This window comes from Eleutherodactylus coqui, chromosome 7, assembly GCF_035609145.1.
Source record: "Eleutherodactylus coqui strain aEleCoq1 chromosome 7, aEleCoq1.hap1, whole genome shotgun sequence".
NCBI lineage: Eukaryota > Metazoa > Chordata > Amphibia > Anura > Eleutherodactylidae > Eleutherodactylus > Eleutherodactylus coqui.
In genome coordinates, this window is record NC_089843.1 from 93,255,139 (window position 1) to 93,281,716 (window position 26,578).

The following is a 26,578-nucleotide window of genomic DNA, read 5'->3' on the forward strand; positions in this document are numbered from 1 at the left end:
CTAGAGTATAATGTGCTTTAAATTTTAGATGTTCTGAAAATCTCTTACCTAACAATTATGTTTAGACCTAAAAGGTTTCGTTATGAGAAGCCTTTATGCTGAAAATGCAAAGTAAACTTCAGAACTACTTTCCGACAGACAGTAAACCATGTGGGATTCGGAACATCTGGACTGGGACTATTGCGAGCATTAAGTAAAACTACAAATACACAGTAGACTGCATTTAATTTTTTGCATGCTAGACTGTTTGTTTTCATTGTGTAGCACTTCTGGATAATTAACAAATGCTTGTTGGCCTTTTCTTATACCTTTCGGTATAAAGGTAGAATTTTTAATGCTATGTAAAATAGTTGGTTGACAAAATACTAATTATGAAGTTGATGGAACAAATCAAAGTAGCTGCCCAAAAACTAAAATAATGCAAAAAGCATGCATTGCTACAGTGTATCTATGTGACAAACAGTTGTGTATTCTCTGAGTAATAGCATTTCAATGGCTACTTGCCTTGTACAGCACATATACTGTAGTGTTGAAAGTCTTCTTAAGTAGCATTAGTTTTACCAAAACCAAACTGTGTTGGCTTGAAATGGACTGAAATAAACCCATTGAAAAGATTGAAAGTGTAAAAATATGTTCTGTAAAGTAATGGCAGGAGATATTGGATAGTATATTTGCAGAGGCAACTCTACAACATTGAAAGCTGATCCTGCACTCTATGTTACAAGACAATCATTGCGTGTCCCTTGACAATAATCTTATCACGAAGAGCCCGCTTCTGGAACCCCCACCTTCCTGCTGTAATTTGTACTGAATGTGGCAGTAAGTGTTGAATTTCCCTTCAGCACCGACCACAGGAGAAAGTTAAGGAGTTGCCCCACTTTTAGCTGTTTTGCTGCAGGAAGCAGACAGCTCCTTACATTGAATGGTGGCCTTAGTTGGTACTGCAGGCTGTGTCCTTTTCACTTCAATAGGACTCAGCCTGCTGTAACAACCCAGGCCACTATACAATGTATAGAGCTGTCTGCTTCCTGCAACAAAATAGCTAGAAGTGGGACAACCCCTTTAAGCATCACGTAGTGTCCATTCACATTAATTGGTTGTTTGTGCAATGAAGGACAAGACTGGTCTTCCCAAGCAAGAGACTCTCTTTGTAACGACTCTCCACTTTAGATCATGAACAAGTTTCCACCCTCTCTCTCATGTAAAAGCATAAACATGGAACAGGCACATACATTGCAGCTGTGTATGTTTTGTTACGAAACACTGTTCCTTTCAGAAAAAAAGCATACATTGAAAATACACCAGGGTCAGGGCTTAGAGTCGTAGGAGTAGGGCCCTGCTGGCCTGTCCCCATGCGCATTGTCTTGACTGATAGGGGTCTCCCCTGCAGAAACATGAAGAGACCTGTCAATCTAGGCAATAGGGACAGGGAGAAACCAGTCGGACCTTGCCCCTGTGACTCTGATCCCCGATCCTGGTAGATTTTCAAAGTATTTTTTTTCTGATATGCCAGTATTTTAGAATAAAACATACAGAGCTGGAATGTACATACCCGTACTGAGGTCATGATCCATGTGGTTTGGACTGCAAGACTCTAGTGACCAGTTCCCTTTAAATCAGAATTATCAAATTGGGTTTATGCAAAAAGATTTACAAATTGAATAACCCCTTCTCATGAGGATCATTTACAAGATCATATATGTTGTTTTTTAAGGAAGATAATGGAATGAAATTCCAAATTTTTTTTTATTATTTTTATGTGAGCTTGTAACTAAATTCATATAATGCTGCAGTGCTTTGAAATTGGAACTGTAAACTTTTTCTCACACGTTCCAATTTTGTAGTGCATACAGTATGCTATATTTGCTTTTTTTAGCTTTATTTCATGCACAATAAATGGGGACCATATTGAATGTGTTAATCATTATATTGTTGAACATTGTATACTGTGTTGTATGTCATGTATCAAACATTCATAGTCTTTGTGACAAGGACCCCGAGGTGACAAGAGTGACACATGCTTCTTCCTGTAGCCACTGTACCTACCGCTAGTAAGCTGGGCCAGTAGTAAGCTTGTAGCGTGAGATGAACAGAGACAGAAGAGGTAATCTCTCATGTCTGGCCTTGATACATTCACAATTTGACAGCCAGTCTCAATTTACTTCCTGCTAAAACCAATGACTGCACCATAAAACCAGTTAATAGAGAGCAGGCTGTCCATATGTGATCGGTATAATATATCCGCTATCAAGATGGACAAATGTTTTGAGACTAGTTGGATGGATAGACATAGTAACATATTAATAAATACACATGAACTGTTTATTACTACTAATAATACCCAATTGTTTTCTTTACAGAGTTACATTCATGGGAGCAGCCAGGCTCAGTTTGTTGCAGAATCTCATATTATCCTGCTACTGAGTATCCTTCCAATTACGTAAAATGAAACGCTTTTGTTAACGCTCTCTTGTTATTAAAGAATGACAAAAATGTTCTCTATACGTAGGCCTGTAGAAAGGTAAGTGCTTGTAGTTTGTAGATCTGGGACTGTAATCAGCAGGAATATGGCTTGTTACAAATAATATCGGCAATAATCATTTTAGTGGTTTTCTAGTGGAATTCTCTGGAACGGTATTGTTTAGCAGCACTGAACACTGTACATGGCATCGACGCTCTACAAATAGGTCATATCATATTATCTGTAGGGAAAACTGTGCAATGGCTGCGGTTAAAAAGCAGCCGTAAAATTTGAAGACCACAGCAGTTATCATTAAGGGAGTTTTCCAGAACACAAAAAAAGTTAAATGGGCTTAAAATGAAGAAAAAAATGAATGTTCACCTATCCCACAGGCACCCTGTCTAGCACCGCAGCTCTGATGCCCACCGCGCGGAACCCAGAAGAAGCAGCTGGCAGTCACATGCCCTTCATTATGCACTCTCACCGCTCAGCCACACAAAGGCTTCAGCGATAATTCTTCCACGGCAGTTACATGTGGAAACAACTCATATAGGAATACACATACGGAACACTAGAGCGCAGCGACAGGGAACAGCACAGCAGTGCGAAGGTGAGTATTGTTTATTTGTTTTATGTACCAATGCCCCCCACTGCCACCAATAACTCAGACAACCTCTTTAAATTATTCACTTATTTAATACACTGGAGACCTACTATTTTTTTTTTACTTTATATGACCATTTTAGGAACAAAATTGCCCAGTGGTGACAAGCATACAGTAAATATACAGCAAATGGCAAAATCACCATAGGCAAATATACATAATGTTCTTACTTTGTAGAAAATCAACATAAACTATGCAGAAAACATTGCTAAAAGTTGGGTAAATGTTGACATTTCTTGGGCTGTGGAGAAATCAAGTAGTTTCCATAATTGTTTGCTTATACCTGTACAGCTAATGATGTGTATGAATTATAAAAAAAGGCAATCCACAACACAAATGCATGAGGAAACAAAGCACTCATGTATACACAATTCTTTCCCATCCCGCCTCTCTGTGGAATTATTTACTATTCAGCACTACTGACTGAATAACTATATTTTCCCTCTTGAACGAAGTGGTGAGAGCATTCGGTTGTTGCTTTTTATTTACTCTTTTAGCATAAGTATTATCCAAGTTATATGCTCAGCGCCTACAAGGAAACTCGGACAAAGAAGGAAACTAACCAGACCTGAAGCTAAAAAGTTCTCTATAAATAAAAGTTTGCATGTAGTAGCTCCACGTAACTGATATATATATATCTGCATCCCTTTTTATTTTTTTCCTGTTTGTTTTTCTTTAATGTTATTATTTTGTATCCCTTTGCTGACAGTGGAGTACATAATTGCACAACCTCTATAAGATGTTGCAATGCACTGCATTTTGGAAGATGTATTTTTTCAACACCAAACTACTAATATTCATTATGTAGACAAGCGCAGAACAGACCTTGAACCACTAGAGGCCTGCTGGGAAATATGTGTCAATGTAAAACCAAATATATACATGAATTTTGTCAGCATATCTCATTGTTTTCATTAGGAACTGCTGGTAATCTAATGGTTAATGAGATACTCTGTTATGGCCATTGGCCACAGTCAGCAATGCTTTTCTCATCTCCATTCCCTCGCTGGCTGCAGTATCTGCCTGCCCTCTGTCTTCTGTGTGGCAGATACTTCACTATTTTGATGACCGCTTTCTCTGCCCATAGGACATTCGCTCATGCTCTGCCTGCCTCTTACAGGACCGGAATATGTATGCAGTTTTCCCATCCTCAACCTATCCAAGCCCTTCCCAGATTATTTAAGGCAGCTCCCCTCACTGTCACATAGCAATACCTCCTCTTTCACCTTGAGGAAAGCATAGCGGAAGCGCACATGAGTATATGCAATTTTCGCACATGTATTAGCAGACTGGTAGTAAAGCATCATTTTCAAAAAAGCCATTTCAAAACTTACAACCACTGTAGCGGAGATTTCTGGAGTCACTTTTGCTAACTTGTAAAATCTGATTTACTAGTATACACCCATTTTTATGTTATTGATGGAAATCCTCTTTGAGTCCAGCTGTCCACACTAACAATCTATTCTTCAGAAGCACAATCATCAGCTGTCTTTTTACGGGTTGTGTCTTAAGTGTCTAGCCGCTGCTAATCGTTTCCCACTTTTGGTATAAGATGGGCATTTTACAGAAAGGAACATGGCTATTAATGGTAGTAAGGCCTTAGTCACACGGGCGTTTTTTCGCGCGATTTGCGGATCGCATGACGGATGCGCATCCGCAAATCGCGTGACCGGGGGCCCAAAAATTGCCCGAAAATCTGCTCCTAGCCGCGTTTCATTAGAAACGGGCCGGAGCTGTCCAGTGCATTGCATTCAATGGAGCCGGCAATACAGTCGGCTCCATTGAAAGCAATGCGCTGCGGGCGAGCGTGGGATGAATTGTCGGGAAGGGCTTAAATATATAAGCCCTTCCCTGCAATTCATCCAGAAATGTGTTAAAATAAAAAAAATATATGTACTCACCTTGTCCCGGCAGCCGGAGTTCAGCGCGGCCGCCCTGCAGTGGGTGTGAAGGGGGTGTGACTCAAAGCTGCCCCTGATTGGCTCAGCCTGAGCCAATCAGAGGCAGGTCTCACTCACACCCATTCATGAATTCATGAATGGGTGTGAGTGAGACCTGCCTCTGATTGGCTCAGCGCTGAGCCAATCAGGGGCAGCTTTGAGTCACACCCACTGCAGGCCGGCCGTGCTGAACTCCGGCTGCCGGGACAAGGTAAATATATATATATTTTTTATTTTAACACATGTCTGGATGAATTGCAGGGAAGGGCTTATATATTTAAGCCCTTCCCGACAATTCATCCAGCGCTGTCCGGCAGCCCATTGCTTTCAATGGAGCCGGCTGTATTGCCGGCTCCATTGAATTCAATGGGCAAACATCGTTCTTCTCTGCCACAGCTGTTACAGCTGTGGCAGAGAAGAATGATTTGTCTTCTATATGTTCTCAATGGGGTCGGCGCTGCTGCCGCCGGCCCCATTGAGCACATATAGAGAAGAGAACAGGAATCGCAGATCGCAGATAGGTGCGATCTGCGATTTCTGTTCTATAATTTATCGGACGAGCGCATAAAAAGCACTCGTGTCTGATACCATTGCAAAGCAATGGTTTTAAAAAAATCGCTGGACGCATGCGCATGCGCAAATCGCGCGAAAAATCGCCCGTCTGACTGAGGCCTAAAGAGGCTAATAACTTTTGAACAACCATTTCACAGTGGCAGTTAAGTGTCGGCAATTACTCTATGCAATTGTACCCTGCCCTTTTAGGATGCACTTCACTGTTAAATAATTATGATATCAACTTTGATGAATTGACGAGTTGACATTCATCATGGGCAGCCCATGTCTAGTAATAGTAACTCTCAAGGAAGTCTTTGGCATCAAGATTTTTAATGGCAGTTTTATGTTGTTAACTTTTGGAATAGAGAGCACATGAGGACTGCATGGTTTTTCCATTGTTGTAAATGTTGCGTGTCCTAGAGATGTGCTCTTGAAATAGCCTTTTAGATTATGATACGGTGGAACATTGTCACAGCGCAGTGTGTTTGTTATGCTTCCTTTCAGAATTCTAACATCGATTTCATGATTTAGTTTGTTTTTTTTGCTGACAAGGACATCACAAGGAGACAACTGAAGTCTTTCACACAACATCCTGGTTACTGCAACATACTTATACAAGTTAGCAGATGTTTCACTTTATTAGTGTTCAAATCCTGTCATATGCCATTATTACAATGATGACCAATACCGTAGTGAAGCGTCTTGAATCATATATCTTTGGACGAGTAACATTTGTCATAAATTCTGTGAGCATTCATTTGAAGATGAGTACATTTGGGATCCACATTAATTACGTAGCATTTCCCTCTCTGTGTACTTTTAATCTAAAAGTAGCTTTTTATTTAGTATTAGTGCATTGGACAACTATATATTAGACGGACCAAAAGTTTTGATTATTAATCTAAATATCTCAAGCACTTTACACCCTTTTCTGTAGCATATTATTTTCCCGCTCAAATGTGTGGTTGGATATCGGATTTGTTAATATACTATAATAATATAATAATAATCTTTATTTGTATAGCGCCAACTTATTCCGCAGCACTTTGATATACTACTAGATAGCCTGTCCCAGGACGGTGACTGTAATAGAAAATGTATCCACTTATTGCCCAAGAGCCACAGGTTGGTGAGTGAGTGGTTTACAAAAATACGGTAGTAATCCTGTCAAACGGACACCTAATTGGACTGAAGGTGTCACTTAAAATTCTTTTATAATATGGTTTATTATATTAGTTTTTGTGCCTATATGGGTTCAATATTTTACAATCAACACATAACCCATTCATAATAAATACAATTAGAAACCCTTCATTACATGAACCTTCATATTTTATGCAAAATACTCACTGTTTATGTTAAACCTTCAGGAGCCAAGAGACCTGGAGGTGTGCATGTCAAACAACTTGAAATTTGTTAGAAATTGATCTTTTGAACAGTTCAGAAAACACAATGACTATGGACACCGTGACTTGTATTCATGTCTATTGATCAAGAATGCAAATGAAAATTGTTGTCAACTTCCATTTCGTTCACTCAACAGCACCTAAACATGAAAGTGTAAATTAGGAGCTCAATCTGTAGTCATAGTCTGTAGACTTGATTGTTTCTTTCAATGGACTTTTTATGCTCTGTTAAAGATAACATTTTAGAGACTCCTTAACAACCATTATAGATGCGGCAATCACCATGGGAATGGTCCTCCTCAATGAAGCTGCAACCTCAAAAGGAGATGTTGGAAAAAGAAGAAGTGAGTAATCTCATAGCATCATCTTTAAGAAATACTGTATTTTTTTTGCTTGTGTGTGCATATTTATTACATGCAGCGTTGTACACCTAAATTAAGTGAAAAAATAAAAAAAGAGATATTACTACCGGTAGTACAATGATACAAGATACATGTATTGTAAAGCTTGGATCATACTATAAAACCTGGTTTAGACACAACGATTATCGCTCAAAAGATCTTTTGAGTGATTTTTGAACGATAATTGTTGTGTGCTTTTTTACAGTGCAAGGTGATCGCTCAAATGTTGAGCGATCACCTTGCGTTCCCAGTTGGGGATGCAGAAGAAAAGTGGGACCGCTTGTCTTCTGCATCCAGCTGTTTTCTGCACGGAGTGACCGGCTATTATACAGCTGAGCGCTCCAAGCGGGGAATACAGAAGACAAGCAGGGCCGCTTGTCTTCTACATCCAGCTGTTCCCCACTCTGAGTGCCCGGCTGATATACAGCCGAGCGCTCCGAGCGGGGGATGAAGAACACAGCTGGACTGCTGTGTTGTTCATACCCCGCGTATCCCCCTGTGAACTCCCGATAACTGATCGCTAATCTTGCAGCATGCTGAAAGATCAGCAACGGCTTAACGAAAACTGCACAATGTCAGTGCAGTTAGACAAAACGATTATCTCTCAAAAGATGGCTTTGACCAATTTTTGAGCGAAGATCGTTGTGTCTAAAAGGGCCTCTAGTCTTCAAAAGGTACCTTGTCAATCATCATATTATCTGTTGAGTGTGTGAGCAGTAAGGTGTAGTTAGTAAGTTCTCCATTATGATCACAGAATATTCTTCGACAGATGATTTTGTATTCTTACACAGCAGTGATACAAATGTATGGTTACAACACATGGAGCGGGACAACAAGCTTCATGGTTACAAATCATACTAGGGTTACCAAACACTCTACTGTTACAGATCTTTCAGAGTTCCTCTATTGCAAACTTTGAAGCATGTCATACTCCACAAATCTGTCAAGGATCAAATCGTGCCCAAAATAGTTGCTGCCTTGCACCCCTCTTACAGTGTTTTGTGGGAGCCTACCCTCTGCCACAGCCTGCCCCCTCAAAACGTTTCTCATTTAGTTGGTCTTTTACACAAGCCGATATTTGGGACAAATGATTGTTCATACAGTCATTCATCCTTTGTTCAGTTTAAGCACTCTAGATTACTTTGCGTAGCTCTACTTGTATCGTGTGATAGTAGTACCGGGCACTCTATTACCAGCACTTTATTGAAGAAAATGCTCCAATCCAGCTCAACAGTTCTTCATGTGATGGTTACACTCAGAGCTGGTACTGTGCTGCCGTCAGTTGTTATTGTTTCCAGTTATTATTGCCTTTTAACCAATATAATAATAATTCTAGAGCATCTGAGAACTCTGCACTGTGCCATTCCTCTGTTATTCATCCTGGAAATGTGTGAATAAATTTACAAGAGGATATTACCATTTATCTTGTCAATAGCACTTAGTTTTCAATGTATCCATACCGTTCCATGAGGAATAACAGATGAACCACACAATACAGAGTTCTAAGAAAATATTCTTCAGAATTGTTATTTTATGATAAAGTATTTACTAAAATAGACATGTCAGGAGAGCTGAATGGCCCACTTTAATAACAATCCTAACACTGGCTCATCCACTCATCCATGTGGAAGGCACTTTGAACTGATTTGGTTGTGAATCCATCCTTGCAGATCATGTACATCCATACATGCTGTTTGTGTTCCCTGGGGCAGATGGGATCTTCCAGTAAGATAATGCAACATGTCACACAGCTGGAAATGTCCGACAGTGGTTGGAAGAGCGCGGCCAAGACTCCCAAGTACTAGCCTGGCTTCCTAATTCCCCAGATTTGAACCCAATTGAGTATCTGTGGGACCACCTCAATCGCCATGTTCACTCTATGGATCCTCCCCTACGCACTCTCCAGCAACTATGGGATGCACTGCAATCATCATGGTTCCCGATACCTGATACAACCTACCAGCGCCTTATTGAGTCATCCCCAGCCCATCTACTGCAGATATTATCTAGTGGTCATAATAATGTGACTCGACTCTGTATTTGGCAGAACTAACAGAATATGTCTTTGAATAAGGCTAAGAGTAGAACCTGAAACCAAAGCCTATATTTTATTTACATAGATTCATGTCCTGATATTTGCAAATCTGGATTAGGAATAACCTTAGTTCTAAAGGCCACATAGCAGTTAGGTTTATGAAATGACATTTCAACATCTTCTACACTAACTTCATTATTATGGAGATGGGAGCACTTACTTTTAGCTAAGCCTTTCAGTCAAACATAATTTTGTGAAGCATACTAAATCCAGCATATACAGTGACTTGAATTAAGAAGGTAATCCCATTTTACACCGTATCAGATACTGTCATAGACTGTTGTGTTTAGAGCTCCAGGTATTTATGCCATGTGAAAATATGAAATCTGCTGCAATGTATGTTTCATTTAATGCTAAATTACTTATGCCTATTGTGAGACTATAAATAGGAATACTGTAAGTAGAGCAATGTTCAGCCATAGCTCAAACCACTGACTATAGCTGGCAGTGTGCTTTATCATGTCAACAGTCTACACCCAATAACAGTGGGATAGCAATCAGCAAGACTGGAAACCTGCAAATGTAAGAATCCACTTCCTCAGATTCAAACTGAAAACCATTAATCCTGAGATGCATTTCTACACATTAATTTTGACATATATATATTTTTTTTCACCATGTTAGAAAATTCGACAAAGATGAATCATTTAAGATTTATTTCCACCTTCAAAGTGACCCATTATCTGTACAATTCCATTGAAAAACAATACGCAAGATGTGTGTGAAACTCCGCTAGAAAAGGAATACAACTGCAACTCATCAGACAAATTAGCCATTGCAATCGGTGTTTGTCCCGCATGTAATTGCATATATGTCCGTGTGAACGCGGCCTTATGGTGGAAAAATGAAAATAACAAACCTAATCTAATGAATACCCTCTTATATTTGAGAATGTAGTTGTGTTCAGAATTAGCCAATTACATTGAAACTCATGTTAGATAGTACTCGATACACAGCTGCCTCTACAGTGATTCTGATTTACCCCATATAAAGTTCATTTCTTCTAGTAGGATTTTCCAGACATTTTCTTAGTTGTATTTTTTAGCAAAAAACATGGTCTGTGAAGAGCATATAACATGTCAAAGGGATGTGATTCTAGAAAGGTATTAGTAAGAAGAAGGGGACCAAAAATTTTCCAAGGCATTACATATATCGTGGAACACAGTGAAGATGGTCATCAAGATGTTCATTAAATTTGGCACAACAGTGAACTTACCTTAACTAGACGTCCATCAAAAATTGATAAAAAGATAAGAAAATTGGGCTGGGCGGCGGCAGGAATTTCTGACAAGTACTCGTTGTGTCAGGGCTCAAACTCGCAACCTCCTGCATTCCAGTCGGTAGATGTTTCCACCAGGCCAGCCTTGCTCTGTATTTCTCCTGATCTAGTTTCTACCTCTTTGTCCTGGTCCCGCCCTGGCGCTAATTGGGACTCTCTATAAAAGCCTGGCTTTGCCACTCCTTCCTTGTGTGATTATTCTGCTTCACAGCACCATTTAGTTAAGCTCCACATTACCTGCTCCTCCGCTATTCCTGCCAAGACTATCCAATAATGACTCCTGGCTTCCACCTAACTATGCCTCCCGCCTCATCCTTGTATTGCAAACGTGACTACCTGCTTCCTCCTGACTACTCTCTGGTCCCGCTCGGCTACTAGACCCGTGGCTCCTATCCAGTGCCGGTAAGACGCTACAGGTTGTGTAGTGCATGTGACAACCATCTTCCATATTCTTCATATGTCTGGGCTGTGGGGTAGGATTACAAGATGGAAGCTTTTTCTAACAGGGGAAAACATCCAAGCCCGACTATGTTTTGTCAAAATCTACATCAAGTCTGCCAAAAGTATGTGGGAGGATGTGTTCTGGTCTCATATGTCCAAGTTTGAACTTTTTGGCTATAATGCCAAAAGGTATGTTTGGCACAAAGCCAACACTGCACATCACCAGAAGAATACCATACCATACCCACAGTGAAGATGGTGGAGGCAGCATTATGCTATGATGCCGTTTTTCTGTTGCTGAAACTGGAGGGAATTCCGAAGAGTCCCAAATATTAGTCCATTTTGACACAAAAGGCCTCTGCTAAAATGATGAAGAGCAATTTTCACCTTTCAATACGATAACGACCCAAAGCATTCCTCCAAATCAACAAAAGAATGGCTTCGCTAGAAGATCAAAGTTTGGGAACACTTTTATGAGCCCAGACCTGAATCTCATTGAGAATTTGTGGGTTGACTAGAAGAGGGCGCTACACGTGAGATGCACTCACAATCTGACAGGTTTGGAGTGCTTTTGCAAGGAAGTGTGGGCAACGATTGCAAGTCAAGATTTGCCATGCTGATAGACACCTATCCAAAAAGACTGAAAGGCTGTCATAAAGTCAGAGTACATCGACAAAGTATTAGGGTGTGCATATTTATGCAAGCACGTTATTTTGGGGTTTTTTCCACTGAAAAGATTTCAGTTCTTTTCTTCATTGAAATTGAACAGATAATGGGTCACATTGAAGATGGAAATAAATCTGAAATAATCCATTTTTGTCATATTTTTTTTTAAACGTCATTTTAACAGGGGTGTGTAGCCTTTTTATTTCCACCGTAAGCAATCTATATATTTAGGTGGGGCACATTATTATTCTTGAGACTATTGTTGCATATTATGACAAAATTCAAGCAAGATATACAAAATATGTTAATTATATGTAACTTCCATCAGATGTACACAAACATTCCATAGACAGCATTGCATACCTCAAACCTGAACTATATATATATATATATATATATATTTATAATATGTGTGTGTGTGTGTGTGTGTGTACATTGGATCTAAACCTGCAAGCAAACATCTGAAGCTATTCTGTAGATCCATACACAAATTTTACCCTCTCAGTGGCAAAATCATGATGTGGAATTTCCAACACTTTTATAAGCAAATCCATATGAGGAAGTGACATGTCACAACTTCACATGGAAACATGCCAGAAGTTCCACACACCGAATTTGCCCATTGACAGGGTTGGATCCACCACAGAATAGTCACGGAGATTTGCCGCTGCAGTAGATGCGGAATCCACACGTGAAAATCCACACTCAATTCCACCAAGTGAACGTACCCCAATATTATTCTATTTTACTCTTTTCTTTTTTCTCTTTTTAGTTATATGTCTAGTGGGACTGGGCCTTGTGGTCTTCTTCTTCAGTTTCCTCCTGTCAATTTTCCGGTCAAAATACCATGGTTATCCATACAGGTATGTTTCAATGTCCACTTTAATTTGTGAGCTTTAATATATGTTTGGATTACTTTGTGTTGAACAAATTTTACAGCTGTGAATTGTTACACAAATACTATAAATACTAGTATTTATACTATAATATAAGGGCTCAGTCACACGGGCATTTTTACGCGCGTAAAAACGTTCGTACTGCGTTCGTCAAAAAAAAAATCACACCTACAGAAGATAGAACGTATGGGTGGCAATGGACATGGTCACACTTTTTTTTACGCGCGTATTATAAAGGTAATACGTTTATTGGCTAATGGCCCATTTACACAGGACAAACTGTTGGGCAAACGATGCCTGGCAGCTCATCCCAGTGACACTCACTCCTGTGCTGTTACACATGAGTGAGTACCACTCACAGCCTGTTCTCCCACCCGCCTCCATTTACAGTAAGCAGACAGTAATTCAGAAGTGAACGTCTGCTGTTTACATAGTACAGCGCGTCTTTCAGTTTTCTGCATGCAGAAACTGAATGACTGAACAATTCTCGTTCAGTTTCTGCATGCATTTACATGGGATGACTATCATTCAAATTCCCATGGGAGAGCAGGAATTTGAACAATTCTGAGCGCTAATCATCCCATGTAAATGGGCCATAACCAGAAAAGTTATTTATGCAAGCCTTCAAGGCTGCTTAATGCCCCTTCATCAGGCTTAGATTGGCTGCACCAGACCGGATTTGCATTGCAAAATCTGGAGCGGGCATCAGCTTCCGGGTTCCACAGCAAATATCTTCCATAGCATGCTATGGAAAAGCACCGTTTTTTTCCTTCTCTTTGTATCCTAATAGATTACTCCTTAGGTCCTTGTGTCTCCCTAGATCTGCTCATCTATAAGCAGTGGATGGTATCCCTGTTGTAGAAAGGTATTCCTCAGAGATGACAGATGTTGCTTTCTGTCTTCATTGTCTGAGCAAATCCAGAAGTATCAGAGTTACACCTTAGATGATGGCCTTCTTTCTGTGGAAGAGATGAAAGATATTCCATCTTAAATATGTTGGACAGTCTGTAGGTTTGTATTAGATTGATAGTTGTATGGTATTGTTTTTTATGCATATGGTCCTGGAAATATATCTGAGATTGTGAGTGGTTGACAGTGAGCCTGATAGTTGGAAGATCAGCATCTCATCCTCAGAGCCTGTCCAGATTATGAGCAAATCATCAATGTACCAGGAGTATGTTAGAGGTTTAACCACACAAATAGACAACAATTCTTCCTCTAGTTTGGCCATGAGAGTTTAGCACATTGCGGTGACATTTTGCCCCCTATGGTGCTACTTCTTGTTTGGGAAAGACATATACCTGCACTGTGTGGGTAATAGACCTAGTGATTGTTAGAGAGGGACTATACTGTGTGCAGTCAGTGGCCAGACAGGAATATGTTTTATTTTATGTACTGGATTAGTTTGTGCACTGTCATATGAAGTGCTTGCTGTGTGTTTTAAACTGAAATCCATGGTCTAAGAGTGAATTTCATACGTATGCCACCATCTTGCCCCAGAAATCGCGATCCCATGCTCTAACATCAACCCCAGGCTGTCATAATATAAAATGTTGATCAGCCATAACATAAAACCACTGGCAGGTGAAGTGACTAACATTATTAAGGGATTGAATGAATATATTAGGTACCAAATGAACAGTCGGGTCATGAAGCTTCACTCAGTAGATTCCTAAAGCTTAACTTTTAACCCTTTCCAATCCACTGTCTGACTTCTGAAGACATTCTGATTGAAGGCTGTACAGCTTCGATGTCGGAAGACGTCCGGCAGGGTATTCTTACTGTATATTACTAGCTGCTCTTTTGTCGGGGGGCCTCTCCAGCATGTCCCATACCGCAGTACTGGCTCTAGCCAGCAGATGGTGCTATTGTATAATGGCAGAAAAAGAGAGCCCCCTATGAAACGCTGAATCCAAAATTGGATTGCAAAGGGTTAATATTTCAATAGCCAAAAAGTGTAGGTCTCCAAACACAATAAATAAATATATACAAACACCACAAATACCCAGATTCTACAAACACCAAGTTGGTGTAGAGAACCAAACTTAATGTTCCATTAAACTGATCCAAACAAGGCTGAGGACTTTGCTACTTCTCTTTTTTTATTTTCTTTGGTTTCTGCTCTGTTAGTTGGTTCTGATATATTACCTCCAGACATAGAACCACTAAGCGTAGGTTATTTGAACCAGACCAGTTGGAGATTTAGCCAGGGATATTACTTTGTAGGGTTGTTAGAGAATCTCAGTTAACAGCTACTTAAAGACCTTGGGTAACTGGCAGATCTTATATATTAATACATGTTCCTCATCTAGTCCCATCGTTAGAGGTGGAACTGTACACATAGGTCAGACTCCTTGTCTGGATCAATTTAATGAAACTAAGTTTGGTTTTCTACACCAAATTGGTGTTTGTAGAATCTAGATATTCGTGGTGTTTGTGTATATTTATTTATTGTGTTTGGAGCCCTACAATTTTTTAGCTATTGAAATAATAAAAGTTAAAGGGGTTGTCCCGCGAAACAAAGTGGGGGTATACACTTCTGTATGGCCATATTAATGCACTTTGTAATATACATCGTGCATTAAATATGAGCCAAACAGAAGTTATTCACTTACCTGTTCCGTTGCTAGCGTCCTCGTCTCCATGGTGCCGTCTAATTTTCAGCGTCTAATCGCCCGATTAGACGTGCTTGCGCAGTCTGGTCTTCTTCCTTTCTGAATGGGGCCGCTCGTGCCGGAGAGCGGCTCCTCGTAGCTCCGCCCCGTCACGTGTGCCGATTCCAGCCAATCAGGAGGCTGGAATCGGCACTCTCACTCGTGGGTGAAGATCCCGGCGGCCATCTTACTTAGGTAAGTAAGAAGTCGCCGGAGCGCGGGGATTCGGGTAAGTACTGGCCGTTTTTTTTTTTTTATTCCTGCATCGGGTTTGTCTCGCGCCTAACGGGGGGGCTATTGAAAAAAAAAAAAACCGTTTCGGCGCGGGACAACCCCTTTAAGTTTTAGGAATCTACTCAGTGAATGACTTTTTGATTTGTACTGGATTCCTCTGCCTTAGAAAACCTTGAAACTTGCATTGGAAGCAGAAAAGGTGTAACGATCTGAGTGACTTTGACAAGGGCCAAATTGTGATGGCTAGACAACTGGGTCTGAGCACCTCCGAAAGGTTATGTGAGGTCTTGTGAAGTGTTCACGTTAAACAGGATGTATTAAAGTGGTATTCTCATATTAGACTTTACTGACTACATATTGGATATTCTGACACATCAGTGAGACATGGTCCCTCTTTTGAGCATACTTGTCTTTTTATGCATCTCCAAATCATTTAAATAGAGTGTAACATAATATGCCCTATTTTCTGTAGCCTTAGAGTGTGCATCCTAGCTGGCAGATCCAATAGTTAGACCTTTCATATTCACGCTTTTAGGGAGCATTTCCACCACATTTTTAATTATGCTGTGGGTTTCCATCTGGGGGTTCTGTCAAAGATGCCGAAAACAGCATCGGCACGGCATGCTGGAATGAAAATGAACGGAACTATTCACCCTCGTTGGTGAAGCGGGCACCACTTTGCTATCCATTTGACAAGGGTTCTGTTCATTTCTGTTATATTCGGAGTATATAATAGTGTAGTTCACTAGATTATTCTATACTCCCAATATAAGGCAGACAAACAGAACTCTTGTCAAACAGTCAGCAAAGGGGTGTGCAGTTCACTAATGACAGTGAATGGTTGTGTTTGATTGCTTTCTGGGGTTCCATCATAATGCCATTTTCAGCACCAGAGATGGAACCCCCAGACAGAATCCCTCAGTGTAAGGAAAAAACGCTGTATGAACACTCTGTTATCTGATTGCCATGAAAATCTTTAGTAATTGCTTGTATGGACTGACCCAAATTAACTGTGTAAATGGACTTAGTCACAGATCACAAAGTGTACATGCCATGCATGAACCAGGTTTTCACATGTAGAATGTGACGGGGCATTGCAGCCATTGTAACTAACTTGTATGAGAGAGCGTGCACGGGACTCTGAAAAGAACCAGATTTTTGTGTGCAGCATGTACTTCCACAGCAGGAAACAGGGAGCGGATGAGTATAAAAAATATATCACCCGACTTCTTGTCACCTCCCCTAACCGCACCGTAACTTAGTTTATGGTGCTGTAGGCAGGTGACAGGTTATCCTCATATTATGCAGTTTTCCAATTATATTAATAAATAGTCAAAGGGTACTGTTTCTGTGATTTGGTAAGCAGACCACCATTGTCATATGAGGAGCAACATTGTGAAATTCAGATTTGCTATAGCGGATGAAAATAGCACTTGTTATTCTTCTCAGATGAACTATGTTCATTCAGTTGAAAAGAATTAAACAGAACAGAGAATTTCTAAAAAAACAAACTGTAATATGTAAGTGCAGGAATGCCTTGGAAGACTAAAGAATACAATTTGCATTTACACGTGTCAGAGTACACAACTGCTATGCATAATTAAGTTTCATATTCAGGTTTACAGGTTTAAAAGGCCTATGGATAATTATTCTGATAGTTTTACATGTAATTTTAAGATGTGGAAATTAGTTCTTTGGTGTTATCTTCAAGTACTCTGAATATTGCTGGCACCTTTGAGGCTTGTTCACAAAAGCAGTACTTTAACTCTCATCTTACTGAAATCAAGAACACGAGGGGAAGATACATATATATATATATATATATATATATATATATATATATATATATATATATATATATATATATATATACACACATATATGTATAGACCATATATATATATATATATATATATATATATATATACACCATATTTGAGTGTTATGACCAGCGGGTGTGGATCCACTGTGCAAACTACCCAGTTTGGCTTTAGGCTAAACCTGAGGGCGTTATCCTGGCGGTTCTCGGTATTCACCCTTTAACCCTTGTACAGGGATCTGGCCTTTTGCTGCGGAGAATCGGCCAGGCTGCTACCTTCTGGAGTAGTCCCAGTGTAGTTGGCAGCTGACCCATGGAGGTCGGCGACACTGGAGCAACGCACTATGAGATAGGCCGAAATCCAGGATGTTGACCGATGTCAGGGCTGGCGGTGTTTGAACGAGATCCGGGTCGCGAGTCTGAGGGTTGAGGCAATCAGAGTTCAGGCAAATCCAATTAACAAATCCAAGGGTCGGTGCACAGACTCAAACGCAGGATACCTTCGCTAGGAGCAAGACACAAATGAAGACCAAAGCTCAGGCAAGGCAGAGCTTCTCTGGCCCAGTTAAATAGGAGCCTAATGGTTTATTAGTTTACAGCCGGGTTAGGAGCCCAGGGAAGAATTCACTCCCTCAGTGCTGAAGTAAAGTGCAAGTAAAGCCACATGATAGAGGGAGAGCAGGGTGATGCCTAACTATGTGTATATATTCCAATATAAATAAGCCTACATGCTTTTTCTTGCACCACACTTTGACCCCTTTGCATTAACTTTAGTGGATGATGTTGGCGTTATTAGATGATACACATGCTCCCAGTGCCATAAAATCATCAAATGTGAGTTTAATGCATTCAGGGACCTGTCAGGCGAGGTGAAAGTTACAATATTAAGTCTATGGATGTGCACTGCTGTGCTTCATGTGCGCTGGAATGAGGGGAGTATTGCTAAGCAACACAGCATACACTGCTAAGCTGACCATACACTGCCCAACCACCAGGGTGCCCATATAATGCCTGCAGTAATAACCCCTGCCACTCACCCACTTAGCTGCTGTCCCTCTCCCACTGGTCACCACACAGCTGTGACTCTTCACGGACAGCAGGGAGCAGAGCACTGGGGGGGCGGTTGCTGCACGGGCTCCATTACAAGCTGCTCCACGGCCCTGCCCACCAGCCACATGGGCATTTCCTAACTAGCAGGACCTGTATTGTCTGCAGGGTAGCTCCTCGATCTCTATCTCAGGCTCTATCTCTCCAGAGAGACAGAGAGAGCAATAGGGAGACAGAAAGCAATAGAGAGAGAGCGATAGAGAGACAGACAGTGAGAGAGAGCAATAGAGAGACGAAAAAAGAGTTATAGAGAAAGAAGCAGTAGAAACAGGGAGAGATAGCAATAGAAAGACAAAGAGTGATAGAGACAGAGATAGATTGTGATAGAAAGACAGAGAGAAACATAGAGAGTGATAGAGAGACAGAGAGCAATAGAGAGACTGAGTGTGTGACAGAGAGAGTGATAATGAGAGATAGACAGAGTGATAGACAGACAGAGCAACACAGATAGAGAGACAGAGAAACAGAAAGAGAGAGCATAGAGAGACAGAGAGCGTTAGACAGAGAGAGCAATAGAGAGACAGAGAAAGCGATGGAGAGACAGAGAGAGCAATGGAGATACAGAGGGAGAGCGTTAGAGAGACAGAGGGAGAGCGATAGAGAAACAGAGAGCGAGCGTAGACAGAGAGGGAGAGCGATAGAGAGACAGAGGGAGAACGAGCATAGAGTGACAGAGCGAGCGTAGAGAAACAGAGAGAGAGCTATAGAGACAGAGAGCAATAGAGAGACAGACAGAAGCATAGAGAGATAGATAGAAAACAGACAGAAACTTGTAGGCTTTTTATAGTAGACATCTGCTCCAAATACAAAGTGATACTCTAAATAATCACTTAACCAAGCAGATTTAGAAATTCACAACAACCATTTTTTGAAACCTTTTATGTTCGTGTAGCGAACAGCAGGTCAATCTAGTATTAATAAAGTGGCCAACATATAAAATATATTGGCCTATTTATTAGCAATACCCATCTAATAGCACTTTGGACCATGCTTTTTGGCCTACTGCAGCAATTCATTATGGCATCCAGCCTCGGGTATTAGAGGACCCAGCATATGCCAAGAAAATATTTCCGACATCATTACCCCAGAAGCACCAACGCGCTTCTCCTAGTCCTCGGCCACCCACAGATGATCACATCCTGGTTACCAGATTCATAAATCCCACCTCCAGTAAGCGATGGTTCTGATTGGTTCTCGAGCGCTGCTCAGCCAATCAATGCAGCGCTGGATGAACCAATGCGATGGCTATGATCGGTTCATCGAGCTCTTGATTGGCTGAGCAGCGGTTGAAGAACCAATCATAGCCATTGCTCCTTGAGGCGGGATTTATGAATCCTGTAACCAGGTAGTGATGTTGTACGAGTGGCCGAGGACTAAGGTCTAATAAGGAGAATAAGATATTCTCTGAAAATAAGATCTAGTGCCTCTTTTGGGGCAAAAATTAGTATAAGACAGGGTCTTATTTTCGGGGGAACACAGTAGCTGTGAGAGGTCGATCGGTGAAAGGGGAAAGTAATGGCTGCGAACTAACATGTCTCTGATGTTGCGGCCATGAAATGCATAAATAATAAAATGTTACACTCCTGAAAAATATGTTTAAGTATTCAGTTTCTTTTAAGGAAACAAATTAATTAATTGATGACAGTGTTATTCTATAGTAATCTAATTAGTGTGATATAGTTAATAACATTAATAATATCAGTGCATTCACGCATAATGTATTCTGTTTTTCTTTTTCAGTTTTTTAATTAAATGAAATATACCACTACTCCCAAGATGTCACAGTTTATGCTGAAGACAAAGTATTCCTGCTGGAACACATGGCGTATATATTCATTATTCTCACATCGTTTGCTGCTTGTTTACTTTAGATTTTGTTGTGGTGTTTTAATTTGTGGGTGAATTTTTATGGTTAATGAAAAAGTAATTAGATTTTTCCATAGTATACACTGATACTTGTACATCTACATTTGTAGTGGAGAATCGTATTAAATGCAGTAAGTTTACAGCATTGCTCTATTTCCTTAATGGGGTCCAGCGTATAATATAAGTATGTGTTTGCATCACCTGTATACCGCAGTCATCTTGCTAGATCTGACAAAACTGTGGATAATGGCAAAAATGTACAGTATATATAATTTAAACACGTAGTAAAAAAGAAAATGCTTCTCTGTCACGATTTTTGCCATCAAGACATTTTTTTTGTAAGTAATACAAAAGAAGAGTACATACCACAATAATGCGAATACAGTAAAAAGCATCCTTGCTGACACAGAATACTAAAAACTGACATAAATACTCCATAGATGGGTGAATAGAGTAGAAATAGGATATGCACATATAAAGGTTGTAAAGGTAAGTCCTCGTTGAACTTGACCTTTTAACTCTTCATATCTCGATGTGTGATGCGAAATGGAAAAAGAGACGTATGCATCCATAGCATAGGTCATCATTAGCATATTGGTGGGGTGACGTAAATTGGAGCCTACAGTACCATGGCAGGTAATTTTCGGAGTTACCTGTTTCCTGCTCTGCGCAGCGTGACAGCTGGCCCAGCGAACAACTGATCATTATCCCGAGCGGCAGACCCACACCGATCAGCTATTGATAACCTATCCTGTGGATAGGTCATCCATTTTTTTGGAGCTGAAAAGATATGCAAGCCATTATAGTACATGTTGGGCAACATACGACAAGGATGTGTTGAGGTCTTGCTTAGTAAAGTATATGTTTGCATTGCGACGTGTAATTGAGAAGCTTATCTATTCAATAGAATAGTTTTTATGCTAATGGGTTACAACACTGTCCAGATTTTTAGTTTCCGAAGGCGTTCTATAACACAAGGCAGTGTTTTTATCGTTTTATGTACCTGTTTAGTATGTTACATGCATTTCTTTCTGTGTGACCTTATTTATTAATTCTAGAATGTACGATGTATAAATTCTAAAATTAGGATTGAAGGTTTAATGTTTCCAAGTTTCTGAACAGTCTTACCGTGCAGATTTCGTTATTTATTGCATAAGATTAATGGTAGATCTTTCTATTGTTATGTCATATTATGTTTCTGTATTAAAATATGTACTGCAGCTTGTGAGTTCACTTGTATTTTGCATTTTTTACATAATATTAGCAAAAGTAGTATTTATAACAGAAAACTTATGAGTGTTGATCTTAATATTATCTGCTAACTTCTTTTTGTGCCATGCACTCCAGTCAGAGAGGGTTGATTTGGGACAGTGAGATAAACAGGTTTGAAGAAGGATGCAGCATTACCAAAAAGGTGCATTAGATGAGATAATGGAACCTGGATGTATTTTATTTGTGTAAGTACTGAGATAAAGGAACATTAAAGACCCTTTCAACATGGCCTGTGATTGGGCATGAACATTCGCTCGAAAGTTTGTTTGTCGAATCTTCGCCCATCTGAATATGCCCACGATCAACTGGGGAATGAGCAAACACTAGTGAGCACCCAAATGCTCGGGTCCGCTTTATTCGAGTCGAGCTTTTCGTAAAATTCGAGAGCTCTACTTGAGTAACGAACCCCATTGACTACAATGGGAGACTCAAGCATTTCTGTATGTGGGACACCGGATGCCGAGCTTTTTTTTTTTTTCTAGGTTCATGTGTCTCTCTCTCTCTCTCTCTCTTTCTCTCCCCTGCCTCCCAGACAAAAAATTTGCCATTGACGCGCGTCGCGGCGGGGAGGGGCCAAACCAGGAATGTCACAGCGGTGAGGAGCCAAAAACTGGGGCGGGGTCGAACACGGCTTGATGCTCGTTCGAGTAACGAGCACCATCGAGTACGCTAATGCTCGAACGAGCATCAAGCTCAGCAGAGTATGTTTGCTCAACTCTATTGGCAGTGTATATTCCCATGTAAACAAGGAGATGTGCTGCCTAGTACCTGGACCAACAATCTCAATAGTGATCACCTCTCCCCATACTAGCGGTAGTATGTGGTTATACAAACTGGACAACTTCTTCAGCCATTTTGTTAAATGTTTCATAACATCTCTGATTACAGTCTTTATAAGTAATGAAATGTATTTATATTTATGGTAAACTGTAAATAGTGTTTAAAGGTTAACATATGCCTTAAATGTGTTGTCTGAGTTGTAACAACTCTAGATAACTCCTTCTCCATACATTACAATAACCTATAGTGATGTACTCACCTCTCCGTGCACCCGCTGTGTCCCACAATGTCTCATTTCCCCCTACACCGATCTCTGTTAACAGCTGCAGTCCCGCCCGGTTTACAGGATGTCACAGGGGCTGCAGCCAATAACAGTGCTCAGTGATCGATCACTGAGCTCTGTCATTGGCTGCAGCGCTTGCAATGTCCCATAAACCGGGCGGGACTGCAGCTGTAAATAGGAACTGAAGCAGGAGACCAAGCGCCATCGCAGGATACAGCAGGAGTGTGGGAGAGGTGAATATATCACCATTTTGTTATTTTAATGGATGGGGAAGGCGTTGTCCAGAGTTCTTACAACTCAGACAATCCCTTTGATGTTTCCCAATCTTTAACATATTAAGCACCCACTCATTTCATTCTGGACTTTTGAATGATCAACTGCACATTTCCTCCTCCGCCAAGGAAACTACTGTAAGTGAAGACAAATGAGTAAGCATGCTACAGTACAACGTGATCTTGCCAACCTGCACTTAGTATGCCGGGGCTTCCAATATACTGTATGGTAACTTCAATCCAATTTTCTCACTATTTTCATTAGCTTATTATTCTAATATATCATTGCATGCTTTACAATTGTATGGCAACGTTAATGGCATGTGAAAGGGGCACCTAGGTGGGCCTCATGGCAGATGGAGGTGTAATTTCTGCCGGCAACCTATCACTCAGTTCAGAGAGTTGTGACGAGCTCCTGTCTTTCCATGATTTTGCTGTCAGCATTACCAACCTGGCAATGGCAGGGCACAAGGGAGCATTGGGCTTTGAACCTTTGATACTCATCTCCTCTGCAATGCATCCATTGCACTCTTTCATTTAGTGACACACTGGATGGATACTGACTCTTGTTACTGTGCCATGCCAGAGGTCCTGAGACAATACCCAAATGGCAGTCAATGTTTGCTTCTCTCTGCAGTCGATGGTAACAACTATGCCTGTACGCTGCGTGTGCACGCCTTTTATGCACACCATGACAGCTCCACACTCCCTCGTGACCCACCACAGCCAAACCCAAAATAAAATAATAACTTGTTAAATAATTCAAAAAGATGTAAAGAAGACAGGGTTCCAGCAGTTCTTGTACATAACAGGAGCAGCAAGGACCTTACTGTAATCGCATGCCCATTTTCTAGATGTGACACTAGAAAAAAAACATTTTCAGATCCTGTTAGTTCCTTTCAGCTGTTTCCAAAGATCCTCTATTCAGCTGTTGATTACAATGCATCTTCTGCTGACCATGCATCTTCTAGAAAAAAAAAGTATCTGCTACTTTGTTGTGAGGATTAGCAGATATCACAGTGTTGTTATCCTTGCTGATCAGACATTGATCGTATATTCCAACAGTATGCTGAGATAACCACCCTTTAAAGGGGTTGTACCAAAATCGACTTTTTTCATATATCCACAGGATAGGTTGTAAAAGTCTGATTGGCGGGGGTCTTATCGCTGAAGCTCCACCAATCCCAAGAGCGGGGATCCTATATTTTTTTACTGCAGATACGCTGCACCCACCCACACTGACATGAAGACTGAATCGAGCGGTGTTCGCACAAGTATTGTGCCACTTCATTTCAGAGGGACCAAAGAGATAGCCAAGCATTTGTACTTGGCTATTTCCATCAGCCTCATTGAAGATTAATGCAGCAACACCACACATGTGCAACTGCCACTCCATTGAGTCTTCTTACTACAGGGGTTGTAATGAGCTCGCAGTAAGAAGGAGAACTGGTCATGGGACCCTCGTTCTCAGGATTGGTGCAAGTATTAGTGATGAGAGACCCATCTATCACACTTTTATCACCTATTCACTGGGTCTTGATTTTGGTTCAACGTCTAAGTTCAAAGAGTTAAAGATAGCAATAAGTAAAATGTAAAAGATATTACAGTACTGCTGATCCTAAGGCCAAAGCCTGCCATTTTCTGCATAAATATGGTGTCATAAATATGGAACAATCACCTGAATGTCTTTTTTTATACATTTGCCGAACATATAAAAGATTATAAATGTGATAGTTGTATAAAGCTAAATGTTATTCAGAATGATGACAGAGCAGCAATTTTATGCTGTTGCTTACAAATGTCTCCTTATTCCATGTCAGATTTAGAATCCTCTGCATTTCATTTCAGACTTCATAACAATGTGTTATTTCATTCAGATAGTATCAGAAAAGCCAACACTATTTTCTTCCCATTTTTTAATACATGTTTTGCTAAATCTATAGTTTAATGGCAGAACCTGACAGATGATAAAATTGCCGAGAAATAAAAAATCTTTACAAACTATGTGTGATTGACACAAAAGGTGAGTAAGAATCTTGAGCATTGCGGATGAAACTATCCCAAGATCAGCAATGTGTTTTATGTTGTGTTATAAAGAAGTATAATATGAAAACATTCAGCAGTTTTGTTTTGTCTTTTTTTCAGAAAAAGTTCTAGGTTTTTTGTTGTACCAATAAACTTGTTAACAGCACAGAAAACCAGTGCTTTGGCATTGACAAAAAATAAATAAAATACTTACAGCACTTGCCAATCCAGTATTGGCTCCAGACTGCAGCAATGGCATCAGGCAAACTCGGGCCAATTGTTGGGCTCATGGGGCTTGATAGGTATATAGATATCTGTATAACACTATAGGCTATCCTCTGTGAACTAAACACAGTTGCAAAAATCTGAATCCTTGGAGTCCAGAATGATCGCTCTAAACTGCACTTTTAGGCCTTAGTCAGACGGGCGTTTTTTCGCACGATTTGCGGATCGCATGACGGATGCGCATCCGCAAATCGCGTGACCGGTGCCTGAAAATCGCCCGAAAATCTGCTCCTAGCCGCGTTTCATTAGAAACGGGCCGGAGCTGTCCAGCGCATTGCATTCAATGGAGCCGGCAATACAGCCCGCTCCATTGAAAGCAATGCGCTGCGGGCGAGTGTGGGATGAATTGTCGGGAAGGGCTTAAATATATAAGCCCTTCCCTGCAATTCATCCAGAAAAGTGTTAAAATAAAAAAATATATATAGACTTACCTGCTCCCGGCAGCCGGAGTTCCGCGCGGCCGGCCTGCAGTGGGTGTGAAGGGGGTGTGAGTCAGACCTGCCCCCTGATTGGCTCAGCGCTGATCTTATCAAAAAATTTCTATATTATGTTTGCACATATTTGAGATATTGCAGTTGAAAATGTGAAAACATTTCAACATTTTTTTTTTCTTCACAATTTTCCCAATTTTGACCCTTTTAATAAATATTCACAAGTTCTATCGATCTATTTTTACCGCCTAAGTGAAGTACAATATATGGCGAAAAAACAATGTCAGAATCACTTGGATATGCAAAGCCTTTAGGGCTCAGTCACACGGGCATTTTAACACGTGTCTGTTAGTTGCGTTTGCGGTCCACATCTATATAGAAGCAATGCTTTACAGTGGGAGCGGTCACATGTGCGAATTTTACATGTTCAAAAATGTCTGCGGTGAAAATGATTGGACACCGTTTTTTAAATCGTATCTAGCTGCGTTTGCAAAGAATTTTCTTAAAAATGCAGAAATTGCCATTGCCAGCTATTGTGTTCTTTCGAGCACGCCGCACTGCACTCCCATCATCTGCACGACTGCATAGGCTTCTATGTTAAAGTGAAATCAATAGCAAATGCTGATGATGTTGTCCCTTATTGGGGCTACTGTGTAACTTCTGGGCAAAGGGATCGTGTCAATGGCGGCATTTAAAGAAGGTTTGCATTGTCTGCGCCCCTCCTGGTGAAAGCTCATTGACATATG

General features: G+C 40.6%; 1 protein-coding gene across 1 annotated transcript in view; it reads left to right on the forward strand.

The window, feature by feature from the left end:
* The window catches only part of TUSC3 (tumor suppressor candidate 3), a 232,139-nt gene extending 210,474 nt beyond the window's left edge, over window positions 1-21,665 (forward strand). The window contains exons 7-10 of the mRNA XM_066574657.1: window positions 2,361-2,424; window positions 7,296-7,370; window positions 12,681-12,771; window positions 20,359-21,665. Coding sequence (XP_066430754.1) covers window positions 2,361-2,424; window positions 7,296-7,370; window positions 12,681-12,771; window positions 20,359-20,374 — 246 coding nt within the window. The 3' untranslated portion in view covers window positions 20,375-21,665. The remainder of the gene's footprint in view (window positions 1-2,360; window positions 2,425-7,295; window positions 7,371-12,680; window positions 12,772-20,358) is intronic.
* The last annotated feature ends 4,913 nt before the right edge of the window (window positions 21,666-26,578 follow it).